This window comes from Homalodisca vitripennis, chromosome X (genome assembly GCF_021130785.1).
Source record: "Homalodisca vitripennis isolate AUS2020 chromosome X, UT_GWSS_2.1, whole genome shotgun sequence".
Lineage (NCBI taxonomy): Eukaryota > Metazoa > Arthropoda > Insecta > Hemiptera > Cicadellidae > Homalodisca > Homalodisca vitripennis.
In genome coordinates this window covers 8,743,768-8,758,715 of record NC_060215.1, presented here as the reverse complement: position 1 = coordinate 8,758,715, position 14,948 = coordinate 8,743,768, and the positions used below count along the sequence as shown (strand labels likewise).

At 34.3% G+C, this 14,948-nt stretch overlaps 1 protein-coding gene across 1 annotated transcript in view; it reads left to right on the top strand.

Annotated features, from left to right (window-relative positions):
• LOC124368651 (lachesin) overlaps positions 1 to 14,948 on the top strand; it is a 46,369-nt gene that overhangs the window by 15,635 nt on the left and 15,786 nt on the right. Inside the window, exons 3-5 of the mRNA XM_046825895.1 lie at positions 954 to 1,210; positions 4,437 to 4,700; positions 8,507 to 8,646. Coding sequence (XP_046681851.1) covers positions 954 to 1,210; positions 4,437 to 4,700; positions 8,507 to 8,646 — 661 coding nt within the window. The remainder of the gene's footprint in view (positions 1 to 953; positions 1,211 to 4,436; positions 4,701 to 8,506; positions 8,647 to 14,948) is intronic.

Genomic DNA, 14,948 nt, shown 5'->3' with positions numbered 1-14,948 from the left:
CATTATCACTGCTGGGTACAGAGGACCTGACCCTTGACCATGACGTTGTTACTATTACTAACCAAAAACACACACACACACACACATTCTTCTCTTCCCCCTCCCTTCCTAAATGGATTATTTAGTTTAGCCACACACCTTTTTTATTTTGTTTATTTTTCAACCGCTTAAATAAAAACAATCACTTACACACTAAAATTCAAGAAGCAATAGACATATATCCCTTTATCTTTTTTTACCTTATTCTTACTCTATTACTAACATATCCAGCATATTATTTAAATTTTATGTTGGCGGCTAGATGCAACTAAGCCTACGCACAGGCAGATAACCCATGTAGGCTTTCCAGTATTGTTATTTTTATCGTGCTATTCGTTACACTTATCTTACATTTTCCTCTATATATAAGCTGCTGTATATATAATAATAACTATTTCATCTTAGAAAGATTGTATATATGTATATATATAAACTGCTGGAATAAACGTTATTCACTCATTCATTCATTCTATTATGTATACACACTCGTCATATTTACATGCTCCAGAGGTGGCGTTAAAACTTTCTTCTGCACTCTTTGTTGACTTTAAATTAGATGAGTTGGGTTTCATTTTTCTAAATATATTTATTATATATTTCATTTATTACTGAATTACTATTCTGTATAATTAATACGGTATGTGTTAAATCACTAATTCACTGCACTTTAATAAAATATCAAAAATTTTATAGTATAAAAGACGCTAATAGGCTTTAAATTGGTAAAATTCACTGAGAATACTTATAATTTTATCCAGTATTCTGTGTTGCCTCTTAATTTGTAAATAATTTTTGTATGTTTTGTATATTTATGTTTTGTACAAATAAGTTTCCGAACAAACTTATTGAGGAAGTTTTCAAGTCTTAATATTTTTTGCTTGATACACTCAAGTGATGACAGATTGATTTTGTAGATTAAAGACATCCAAGAGACTGATGCAGGTTACTACCAGTGCCAAGTGATCATAGCTCTGTACAACAAGATCCAGGCAGAAGTGGATCTGCAGGTGAGAAGACCTCCTGTCATCTCTGACAACTCTACAAGGTCCGCCATTGTTAGTGAGGGGCAGAAAGTCAGCCTAGAATGTTACGCTAATGGTTACCCCCTACCGAGGATATCTTGGAGAAGAGAGAACAATGCTATACTTCCCACAGGAGGATCAATATACAGGTATTTTATTAAATATCTCAATAAAATGCAATCTTAACCTTTATTCTAAACTTAAAACTTGCTCAACTTAACAGCTTCAATCAATTTACAGAATTATTAGAGAAGATAAATAATCCTAGGAATGCCTCACTGGAAGATAGAATTGTCTATTTTTTTATAAGTTCTCTCAAGCTAAACACTGACTTGACCTATGAGGCTTTCACTTTAGTTTATTTACTTTAGAACCTCTACTCACTTACTTATGAGGCCACTCAGATTTAATAACTAAAATTATATAATTTAATTCTTCTTTTGGCCTATACCAATCATGACCTTTCAGAGAAATGTTTTTCAAAAGTACATTTTACTTTTTTATTCGGACGCCATTTTGTTAATATTTAAGAAAATAACACAAATTTTTTTTATTTTTCTCTTATCTATTCAAACCTATTTACCAAATTTGGTTTCTTTAGCTTAACTATTTTTACAGGTAATAATATTTTTATAATAAATACAAAATGGTGTCTAGCGACTAAACGATACATTTCTTGACTTAAGTTTATATGACATTTTTTTGTTTGAAATGATGAATAGCATCACCCAAAGAAGTATGTGACACTATTTTGTGAGCATCCTGTATATATATATATATATATATATATATATATATTATATATATATATATATATACAGGGTGAGTCAGAAATATGGTAAAATATTTTAAGACGTGATTGTAGACCTAAAAATAAGAAAAAATTGTTATATAAAGGTAGGTTCAGAAACTCTCCATTACTGAGTAATGGCTGGCGAAAGATTCTGCTTTGTTTTCAGTATACCTGGTGAAATTAAGTGATTCTGAAATGTTGTGTTCTTAGTTTTTAACTCAAATAAGGTGGATTTATAAGGAAAATCATCTGAAAAATCAAATAAAACCACTCTAGAGGTTGCAGTGTGAACGGTTTTTGAGAAAAAGTATGAAATTTGCCAAAAATCTAATAACAAAATACTGTCTTAAATGTTTGATGTCCAATAACATTGTTAAATTACCGATAAACAAATTGTTTTTCTAATACAGATTGTAGAGAATTTAATTCTGAAAACAACCATAATAAGCAAAGTTAACTAAATGTGTAAAAAAGTTATGAAACTGACTCCTCACGTATTACACTACACAGCAAATTCTTACTGTTTTATAATAAGGAATGAGTATCTGAGTAGTAACAGCTGATAATAATTAATCATTTAAACAACAGCTGTTTAAACATTTTTAAATAATAAATAATCAGCTGGGCATTTATTATTAGATGACATATGTTACCTCATTGTTGAAAGATACTGCAAAGATACTGTGTGTTTGTGTTAGGTATTTTAACCAGTTATTTTCATTCACTTTATTAGTTATTTTGTGTTGTGTGTTTAATTTATTAAACATGGAAGGTAATATTCATGCGTATTTAAACTCTGAATTAGCAGACATGCATTTGATGTATGGTTTGGGACGCTGCAATAGTACTGCAGCAAGACGTCTGTATCATGAGAACTTTCCTAACCGCAGGTGTCCAAGCGCAAGATTTTTTGCCACTATTCATTAACGCCTATCTGAAACAGGTTCATTGAAGTAATGCAGGCATCGCCCGATTATGTGGGACTGTTAATTAGAAGAGTTTATTCTTAATGAAATTTCTGATTATCCTGAAAAGAGTACAAGAGAATTGTCACTACAGTTCAATGTCAGCCAATCTTGTATTCGGAGAATACTACACGAGTACCAGTTACACCCATACCACTTCCAGTATGTCCAAACTCTTTTGCCACAAGACTACTACGCTCCCCATGTTGCTTTTTGCCGATGGCATCTGGGAAAATGTGCTGATCCAAACATTTTAAATACAATTTTGTTTACCGATGAGGCTCACTTCACAAGAACAGCTATCATTAACTTCCATAACAACCACACTTGGGCAGACAGAAATCCTCATGCTATCAAACCTAATCACCCACAACATCAGTTTTCAGTAAAGGTTTGGGCTGGAATCTTAGGAGATCATTTAGTCGTATTCGTGCTTCCTCCCAGGCTTAATGGCGTGGTGTACTTGAACTTTTTAAGAGACGAGCTACCTAACCTGCTTGATGATGTACCTCTGCATTTGCGCCAAAACATGTGGTTTATGCATGACGGGGCACCTGCGCACTACTCTCTGGCTATTTATGGACACCTAAATGAGAGTTTCACAAATCAATGGATAGGCCGAGGTGGACCAGTTCATGGCTAGCAAGATCACTGGACCTAAATCCTTTGGACTTTTACCTTTGGGGACATTTAAAAACATTAGTTTACTCTTCCCCAATAGATACCATTGAAGAACTCCGATTAAACATTTCTAATGGAATAGAAACCATTAAGCAAGACACCTGGAGTTTTTGAACGGGTCCGAAACTCGACGAGAAGTCGCCTGAACGCGTGCATTTTGAAAAACGGAGGTCATTTTGAGCATTATCTTTAATCTCCCGGTGAGAATTAAAGCGATTGTAGATATGTTTATTGTATTAAAAAAAATTTTGAACTAAAAATACGTTTGTTTTTTTACCAGCTGTTACCACTCAGATACTCATTCCTCATTATAAAACAGCAAAATTTTGCTGTGTAGTGTAATATGTGAGGAGTCAATTTCATAACTTTTTTACACATTTAGTTAACTTTGCTTATTATGGTTGTTTTCAGAATTAAATTCTCTACAATCTGTATTAGGAAAAACAATTTGTTATTGGTCATTTAACAATGTTATTGGACATCAAACATTTAAGACGGTATTTTTTGTTATTAGATTTTTGGCAAATTTCATACTTTTTCTCAAAAACTGTTCACACTACAACCTCTAGAGTGGTTTCATTTGACATTTCAGGTGATTTCCCTTATAAATCCACCTTATTTTAGTTAAAAAGTAAGAACACAACATTTCAGAATTACTTAATTTCACCAGGTGTACTGAAAACAAAGCAGAACCTTTCGCCAACCATTACTCAGTAATGGAGCGGTTCCGGACCTACCTTTATATAACATTTTTTTCTTATTTTTAGGTCTACAATCACGTCTTAAAATATTTTACCATATTTATGACTCACCCTGTATAAAAGAAATAAAATATATATATATACTAATTTTCCAACTCATTTTTCTGTTAATTGTATAAAAAAATTAGAGATATAGAATGTGGGGCAATTTATTACTTATGAACAATATTTCCAGAGGGCACATCTTGAACATTAACACAATTCGCAAAGAAGATCGTGGCACCTACTACTGTGTGGCTGAGAATGGAGTGGGCAAAGGTGCGCGGCGCAACATTGCAGTAGAGGTGGAGTTTGCGCCGGTGATCAGTGTGCCACGACCACGTCTCGGACAAGCGCTACAATATGATATGGACCTTGTATGTCATGTGGAGGCCTATCCACCCCCGGCACTCTCTTGGATAAAAGACGACGTTGTGCTTTCCAATAATCAACATTACTCGTGAGTACCATAATTCGTGAACAGTGAATAATCATAATGAATAACGAAAATTTATTACGGCAGTCAATGGACTTCCAGTTTTTCAAACAGCAAGCCGTCACACCATCAAACCGTGTCAAATACACTATTACACACCCTAGCACATTTCACCTCCTTCGCCGATAACATTACAGGTGCCACAGACAGACATACTTAAAGTTATTGTAAAAATCACTTTGAAATCTGTACTTAACAAAGTAAAATATCATGCACGCGTTTGATAGTAAAGCACGTACAGTCGAGCACAGCGCTAGGCAAAAACAGAGCGACAAGTCTCTTCTGCTCGGCTGACTGAGCCAGACTGTGTAACTCTATAATGCTATATAATGTGCAAATATATAACTGTAACCAACAGATTTAAGTGTCCACTATAATGTGCTCCTCCGTTGACATTAACATGAGCTTGGCTCCACGAATGACCATACAATGAAGATAGATGTACTGCTGATATCTATCATCTCCCCACTCTTCCCACACTACTCCTACCAGGCCTCTAACCGTAATTTCAAATTTCCTATGACAACTGCAATTATAATTTCTTTTATAAACTTTCATAGAAAGACTAAATAAGTGTCTAAAATGGTATAGGTAATATTTCAGTATAAAAAAATACGTATGGTAATGTTTTAAAGCGTTAGCTGGGGTGAAAGTGGGGGTAATTATAAATTTATACTAGATGATATTTCCAAACATGAGGTTAGATAAACATAATTAATGAGAGGTGAGTCGTGGAACTGTTGCAAAAGAGTTGTAATAGTTGTGGAGTGGATCCGCTAATAGTTCGAAGGGAATGCCATATTAAACTCATCATGGCTTGTTGAGTTGAGTATTATATATAATTTGTTTCATTGCAACGTGACTAAGTTAAAGGATGTACTAATTAATCATTAGTGGTTGAAGTTCAAACTATTTGTAAAAACACGTGAACTTAAAATACGAGGGGTATCCAAAAAGTAAGTTTCTATTAATTATGAAAAAGTTAAAAAGACTCAAAAAATAACTGAAACACATTTATTCAACTTTTTACATCATACCTTATTTTTCTACATAGTTACCATCCCTTTCTAAGCACTCTTGGTATCTAGGAAGTAGTTTTTTTATTCCAGCATCACAAAATTCACCCGCCAAATTTTTAAGCCAAGTATCCACCTCATTTTGAAGGTCATCGCTGTTGGCAAATCGCTGACCGCCAAGGTGTCTTTTCAGCTCCGGAAACAGATGAAAATCGCTAGGCGCGAGATCTGGTGAGTATGGAGGATGACCAAAAACATCCCACTTAAATTTCCTCGAAAGTTCCATTGTTGCACGAGCAGCGTGTGGTCGGGCGTTATCTTGAATAAGCAGAACCGTGCGCGACAAAAGTCCGCGCCGTTTATTCTGTATTGCCCGCCGAAGTCTGGTGAGAACTTCACAATACCTTTCTGCATTTATGGTTTCGCCACGAGGAAGATAGTCAATCAATAACACTCCACGGCAGTCCCAAAAAACTGTAGCCATTACCTTTCCTGCCGACTCAAAAACTTTGGCTTTTTGAGGAGCTGCCTCTCCTTTTTTTTGCCACACCATACTCTGGCGTTTGGTCTCTGGAGTTGAGTGGTGAATCCATGTTTCATCACCAGTGACTATTCTACTGAAAAGGTTTTCATCTTCATCGTCAAACAATCACAAGAAAGACTGGGCAGCAGCCATTCGTTGTTTATGGGCATTGCTCAATAAGCGAGGCACCCATCTTGCACACACTTTTGCAAACTGAAGATCTTCTGTCATGATATTGTGCACAGATGACCGGCTAACTTCAACACTTGATGGCAGTTTATCCATAATTTCATCGAGAGTCACTCGCTTATCATTGTCAATAACTGCTCGTACAGCATTAATGACGTCAGGTTGCCGAGAATTGGCCGGTCGGCCACTACGCTCATCGTCATGAACATTTTCTCTTCCTTCCAAAAACATTGCACGCCAACGACGGACCATCTGAACGGACATAACATGTTCACCATACACTTGACACAACTGACGATGAATTTCAACGGCAGTTTCGTTTTTGGCGGTCAAGAAACGAATAACACTACGGACTTCGCAACTGGCGGCAGAACGCAGTGGAGTCTCCATGATGTTTGGGCAGCAACTGACTGAGAAGCGTGACAATGGGCCAGTGACCGGCGCACCTGTTGCCAACCGAACCGCGCTACATATCCCCGCCCACAGCTGCACGCTGTGTTACGTACGCGTCTTTTTACAGAACAGGGAAACTTACTTTTTGGATACCCCTCGTATCTTATTTACAACTTCATAAGTTTTATTTGAGTTCATTATTAAAAACTACATCAAATATCGTATACTAAAAATAATATATTATGCAAATAAGATCAAAATTAAATAATAGTAATGACATAAAACAGGAAAAATATTCAAATATTTGTAACCCTAAAGATTATAACCGAGAAGTAATAATTGTAAAAACATTGCTATAGATTAAGAAAGTGATGAATAGAAATCAAATCTCCAGTGATAACAAAATTGGAACAGGAGATAAAATGCAGTAATAATAAAAAATAAACACTTTCTTACTTGATGCAATGTATATTGTTACGGTTATTGCAATATTGCAGCACCAGTACAAACCAGTACATTGTCACAATAGTTTCAGTTAGAACGACCAACATCTAGTCATGAAACTCCAATTCGTTGCAACAGTAGTATTGCCACAAGAGTTGTAGTTGGAATGATCAATAGAAAAAATATTATTTAGAAAATGATTTTCTAATTGATGCAACCTGCATTGAATAAATTACTCTCCAACCATTTTAAAACTTTTAATGTTCATATATATATATATATATATATATATATATATATATATATATACATTTATGTATATATATATATATATATATATATACATTTATGTATATATATATATATATATATATAAAAATGTTTATAAATAGTTTTATTTCTAGGATAAGGATATTTTTATTTATATTGACGTAGTCACCTGTTCGTTGTAGATTTTTTTCTACTACGTCATATAATGTTATGTAACGAAAAATTTATAATTTCTGGGACAATCTACATCTAGTTGTGCCACTCCAATTTGTTGGAACAATTCTAGTTGGAACAACCTACATCTACTCATCATACTCCAATTCGTTGTCATGACAGTTCCAGTTGAAAAGACCAACATTTAGTCGTGACACTCCAATTCATAACAGTTGCATTGTCATGACCTTTTACTTTTTCATTGTCTTGGTTCCATAAATGTTCTGGTTACAGAGTGTTGTGACGAGACAGTTCCAGTTGCAACAACACACCTCTATATTTAATTAGGTACAGATCTAGACGCAACAGCACTAAACTAGAGGATGGATTTAGTTTGAGTTTCTTGTTAGCTTTGAAACATTCTATTTCAATATTGATAAATTATATAATAGATTATATTGTATTGTTTTAATAAAAATCTATTTTAATCTGGTCAATACCCAATTGTTTAAAGAATCTATAGAAGGTACATGTCCTCTGGTTTACCTGATTTACACCTGATCTAAATTATTTGTTACTTCGTGAAAGATCTAAAATAATGTAATTAAATTCATTAAGGTAAATTCTACTTCCAATAGTAGATGGCTCGGATATACCAGTATCTCTTCATTGTGTCTGCATGATCTTGACTTGTATCGCTGCACGAGACAAATATGACACAGCCAACATTTGTAGCTGTTGCCACAGTTTCAGAAGCTAACATAGTACTGGTAATGTTTCAGAATATCTCATTTTGCAACTGCTGATGAGTTTACAGATACAACTCTGCGAGTGATAACGATAGAAAAGAGGCAATATGGCAACTACTCGTGCAAGGCAGCTAACAAACTAGGCAGTTCTCAGCAGTGGGTGGATTTGTTTGGTAAGTATATTCTACTCAACATAGAACCATAGTCCTTCAGAACCGTATGCCTTGATTGCGTGTGAGGTGAGTTTAAATGTATGCTGGTTGTAAATTACACCTGTAATTCATAACGTCACTTGTACAATCCATGATTTCTTCTGAATGTAAGTATGTGCAATTAGGACAAATATTTGTTTTGTAAGCTGCATTTTACTTGTATGCATATTGGCTGTGTATGACTATGTGCACATCGTAGTCTAATTGTGTACTGAAATAAAATAGTTATACTTAATTCATTGCATTGTACATGGTAAAACATGAATACTGTCAAATAAATCGATAGAATACGTGTCAAATCTATTGTATGAATACATCTTAGGTCATGAAAAAGAAATAAATACAGTAACTTATTTAAAATGAGTTTTTAATAATCTTTATGAAGGAATACTTTCACAGTTGAAGAAGGCTGATAATGATTGATGGATGGGTTTATCTTTCGTACGTCAAGAATTTACTTACGAATGCTAATGTGTTTATCAAGTATAATTTATTGGTAATATATAAAATAATTTACTTTCTTTTTCTTCAAAATACACTTCTCCTGCATCGCAAACTAGTTTTAAACTTCTCCACTTTACATACAATTGTTCAAATCACTCCAAGAATCCATTTTTCTAAGTTCCTTCAGTTGAATCATCACATTTTCCATCACCTCATTTGAATCAGCACAATATTGTCCTTTTAAATTCATTTTTAACTGGGTATAAAGTTAAATATTTGCTGCTGCTAGGTGAGGAGAATAAGGAACGTTTTTGTCTGTATTGGTGGAGATGTGCAAGTCTGATGTTCCAATCCTACTTACTCTGCAGACAGCAACATGGACATGCAGAGGCTGATTTGTTCTATTATTTTTTTTCTACTATTCCATTTTATTTCAACAAGAATTGTAATAATTTAATTGAATTTCTCAATGCGTATTTTTTTTTGCACATTTAAATTTTAAGTTATGTGCTTACGCCAATCTATAAATAATACGAGGGCTATTCGGAAAGTAGATTACGTTTTGGAATTAAAAATTAACAAATTATAGGAAAACATTTTTATTATATACATTCGGAAGCCACACTTAAATACTACTTTTCAACATAGCCGCCATTCAAATTTAGGCACTTATCATATCGATGGATGAGCTTGACAATGCCAGCCTCATAAAATTCTGCCGCCTGTGTCTTCAACCAGTTTGTCACTTCTTGCTGCAGCTCTGCGTCGTCGTCAAAGCGCTGCGTTGCCAGCCACTTCTTCGTTGTTGGGAACAAGTGGTAGTCACTTGGTGCAAGATCCGGGCTGTACGGTGGATGAGGAAACAACTCCCACTGGAATGATTCGAGAACTTCACGTGTGCGATTTGCCTTGTGAGGTCGAGCGTTATTGTGAGTCAACAGAATTTTTGAGCTCAACTTTCTCCTACGCTTGTTTTGGATCGCTCTTCTGAGGTTGTTTAACGTTTGGCAATACCTTTCTGAGTTGATTCTAGTGCCTCGTTCCAGGAAATCAACAAGAATTACACCTTTCTTGTCCCAAAAAACGGTCGCCATAACCTTTCTTGCCGACATCGTTTGCAAACATTTTCTTGGTTTGTGAGGGGAACTTGTGTGTGTCCCCACTCCATTGACTGCAATTTGGTCTCGGAGTTAACATATTTCACCCATGTTTCATCGCCAGTTACGATGCGATCGAGTAGTGATTATACCCTCTTTGTCGTAAGCATCCAAAATTGTTAACGCTGCAGCCATGCGCTGGTTTTTGTGGACGTCGGTCAGGATTTTTGGTACCCATCTTGCACAAAACTTGTGGAAGCCAAGCTTATCAGTGACAGTTTCGTATAACAAAGTTCGTGAAATTTGAGGGAAACTAAGCGAGAGTTCCGTTATGGTTAACCGTCGATTTTCTCTGACCTTTGCGTCAACTTTCTCAACAAGTTCGTCAGTCACTATGCTGGGTCTTCCACTTCGCTCTTTGTCATGAATATTTGTTCGGCCATTTTTAAACTTAATGACCCATTGTCGCACTCCACCTTCAGTGATAATGTTGTTCCCATAAACTTCACACAACTGCCGATAGATTTCTATAGCCTTACAGTTTTTGGCAGTAAAAAATCTAATTACTGCGCGCACCTCACAGTTGGCGGGATTTTCAATTGCGGCAGACATTTCAAACAGGCACTGTGACTAGATGCGTTACAACATTCTTACACTGCCGCCCGTTTTAATGATTTTTAAATAAATATAATTTTTTTAATTAATTATAAGAAAACCATGGAACTTACATTTTTTTAATGCTGAGTTCTTCCTCTTTCTACATAAATTCTCATGCGTAAATATTTTCAAACAGAAAGTCTTATTTTTTAACTTAAAAAATAATGTTTTTGTAAAGAATAAAGTTAACCAAAACATCATTATGTACTAGTCTATAACATAAATATATTTCTCATTATTATTTGCTGTATTTAGTATTGTAATTACTGTCACTATAGCTACACATATTAATAATTGAAATCTACTTATGCTTAAATATTTTATTTGTGTGGAGGCATAACCCATTTGTTCCCAGGCCATTATCAAAATCTTCATCAGAAGCTAAAAATAATCAATAAACTATAAAATTCTTTAATAAAACAATTATTTATGAAACACAAGAATAAAAGTTTTTATTACTATTTTGCTTACATTTGTTATCTGAGTAAAAAAACAATGTCAACAAGTCCAACGGTAGTAAAATCAGGATCATTATTTGTGTCATCTTCAAATATATCATCACTTTCAGTGTCACTTGAATATCTGAGAAACTCTTATAAGACTCGATTGTCTTCAATACTGTCATGTTCCATTGTAATTACTCACAAAACTATTGTTGTAAACTAAAGTAATAGCAAGCAAAACAATATCAATGCAGACGACGAATTAGCAGAACAATAATAGAACGACAACAAACAGCCTAGGCGACGACGAGTTCGTAAACAAACCACTTTTTTCCGATATTCGAGATGACTACCAACAACATTTTATATATCATAATCCACAGGGAAAGAAATAAAAACATAGAAATAGCGAATGAGTATCACTGCCGAGATCCAAATACGTTTAAATGCATTTTTATTACTGTAAAAGTTGGCGCCGTCAAAAGACATTGTCGACAGTCTATAGAATTCCCTGCCCAACGTTAAATGACGTCGGCAGTGAAGTGTTAATCGAAAAGCAATGATTTTCAGGCTCATTTGACTTAGCAAAGTTTCCATTTCTATTTTCAGCACATATTCCGTCAGTTGTCTTAGAAGCACTTTCATAGCCACTTACTCTACCTTTAAGAGCTGTACTTCTGTGCACGTTCACTTTGGGTAAACTGACTCCCACGACACTTGACTTCTTTTATATTTTTCTTAACTTGGTATATTTTCTTGCTTTTCAAGCCAAGGTGAAAGAGTATATGCCGAAGGCTTTGAGTGGTAAAAAGATACTTGAGCTCGAATATGGAGACTTACCAGTCGACCTCGTTTATGCTTTTGACAGATTTTGTTAAGAAAACTACCATTGGAATTGTTATAAAACTATAAAAATAGTTAATATTTTGTTGTTTTTTTTATAAGTAATACAAAACAGTTCATACCTTTCAACTGACAAAATCTTTGTCGGTGCCGGCTTGTACAAGCACACCTATAAAGTGATCATGCTCGCTTATGCGTTGACGGATTTCATTGCAAAAGGTGCCGTAGGAATTGTCATTAAACACCCTAAATAGTTTGTATTTTGTGCATTTATATACTATACTGGTTTTGTTTTTGTTATTTGACTTTAACAATTTTCAACAGGCGCTATTTTGTTGATATTAAAGTAAATCACTTCGTTATTTTTTTCAACTTTTCTCTTATGGCTTACTACCTTAAAGTTTAATTGCTAGCTGTAAAGTTTGGTATCTACAGCTCTAAAGATATTATATTTTTTTAATACAAAATAGCACCTAGCGGCTAAATAAAAAATTTCTCAACCTATGTTTATATGACATTTGTTGTTTGAAATGATGAGTACTATCAGCCAGAGAAGTGTGTACACACTTTTGTGAACACCCTGTATATATAAAAGTTCAATTTAATGATCAATATTATTTTAACTATAATTCGTATTGGGTATGGGTCGTTACAGAAAGATGTGTGACTAAAATTGTCAAGAAGACTTACCAGTTTGCTGATAAATTTATAGCTTTAATGAGTTTTCTAATATTATCAACTTTGTATTTAACTACTCATAAGACTTCATTTTAATGTTTTCTTTGTTTTACCGTACAATATTTGTTATCAACAATAATTGTTGTAACTTTCATTCAAACAGATTTTTACCTTTACATTTCTATGGTTTTAAACTTGTTAACTTAACTCTATATTACATCAATTTTAATGTATACTTTGACTCTGTAACCATTCTCTATGAATGTGTAAATATTTGATTGATTGATCTAGGTTAGCTGCATGCAGGATGACTTGATCGATGTCTGTGTTCTGATGCCACAGTCTGTATATTATAATTCCTGTAGGACTCTCTGCATGTTTCCATTGGTTTGAATTCAGCAATAGCACTGATTGTTAGTGTTAGGACTCTATTCAAGTGTGTGGTAGATTAGTCCAGTTATTTAAGGTTTTATCTGCGGAAAAATTCTTATTGAGCAGAATTTTGGTATACATCTTCATTATGGTGTTTTAATGAAGATGTGAAAAATCTACATTGATATTGTGCCGGCTAAAAAAGTTATAAGGGTCAAAAGGTCACGAAAATCAGTTTTTCGTCAAGTATCTCTCGACCTAAAGCTTGGAGGTCAATACAGGTCATTATAAAAATTATTCCTCATACGATTATCTACAAAAGATCTCTTGCATTTTTGTATAAAGTCAACCGTTTTCGGGCTAGAGCGCTGAGGAAACGACTACATTATGATGATGCACTCGTTTCCGCACCACCTTTGAGGTAGAATGCGAGGCGCGTTTTTTACATGGTTTCCCCTGTAGGCATAATCTATGATCTGTAATAACAGTTTTTTTTATGTTCAATAATTATTTATTTGTACATTGAAAAATAGGGGAAAAAAATTTTTGTATAATTTTGTTTTATAATTATTCGTCGTTGATATCTTCAATTTCAACTTCATCAAAAGTTGTTGACATCATATCGAGTGGACTTATTGCTGTATTTAAATCAACATCTTCATCATTTTCTTTGGACATCATGACTGACCACAACAATGTCCACAAGCTTTAGAGCATCTCAATCCAAATTTTTTACATCCACATTTGCCGCCACAACCTTTTGTACAATTACAAAAAAATGGAGAAATTATTTTTATTACATCCATTATATGCACAGTATTATGCCCATCAATGGTCGAAACTTTAATGTCTGCATTATCTGCAGCATATTGTAAAATTACATGAGGCTGTGACAGAATACGAGGTTGAGTATAATAAACAGTCGACACTTCATATGTCACAGCATCATTGTATGTAGCAAAGAATCCAAAACATGGCCAAAACATCTAATAATCTTTTTGAGGCATATCTTCTATGAAGGAATACGGAAAGGCTAAGTAGCAGCTGTGATGAAAATGATTGTGGACGCATTACACTCATTATAGCATGGGCTATGGCTGTAGACTTAGCTTCCACTTTTTTTGTTTGTCCTTTTTATTCTTTACAATTAATTCATGTAAGAAATGTGATAAAGTTTGTGGAATGTCATCATTAATTTTATCCAACATTTGACTTGGTGGTGGATAGGAGTCGTGAATAATTGTAATGGAAGGAATATCTTCTTTGATTATCGATGCAGTGGTTTCTACAATTCGTAAACGTTCATCACAAAGATTTTTATTTTTTTCTTCGTACCACGAATTAGTCAAAATATTAGCTGCAGTATCTCAAAAGCAAATTATTGCCAAAGATTTGCTTTTCGTGGTAATTACAATATTACTCCCATATGAAGCAATCAGTTTTTTTTTTACAATTGTCTTGTCATCTGGAACGTAACCTTGAATTACATCTTTCAACTCAGCCAATGTGAATTGACAATCGTCATTGTTTTCAATGTAATGGAAAACATTGTCCATAGCAATTTTGATATTCTCATCCAATGGACGGCCTACATCACCCTTACCACTAAGTAACAAAAAATTGGAAAGTTGGAGAAACACTTATCATGGTACTTAGCTTCGACAGAGACAAGGTAATACTCAAAATGTACACGCTCCTTTACGTTTCTTCCATATTTATCACCACGCGC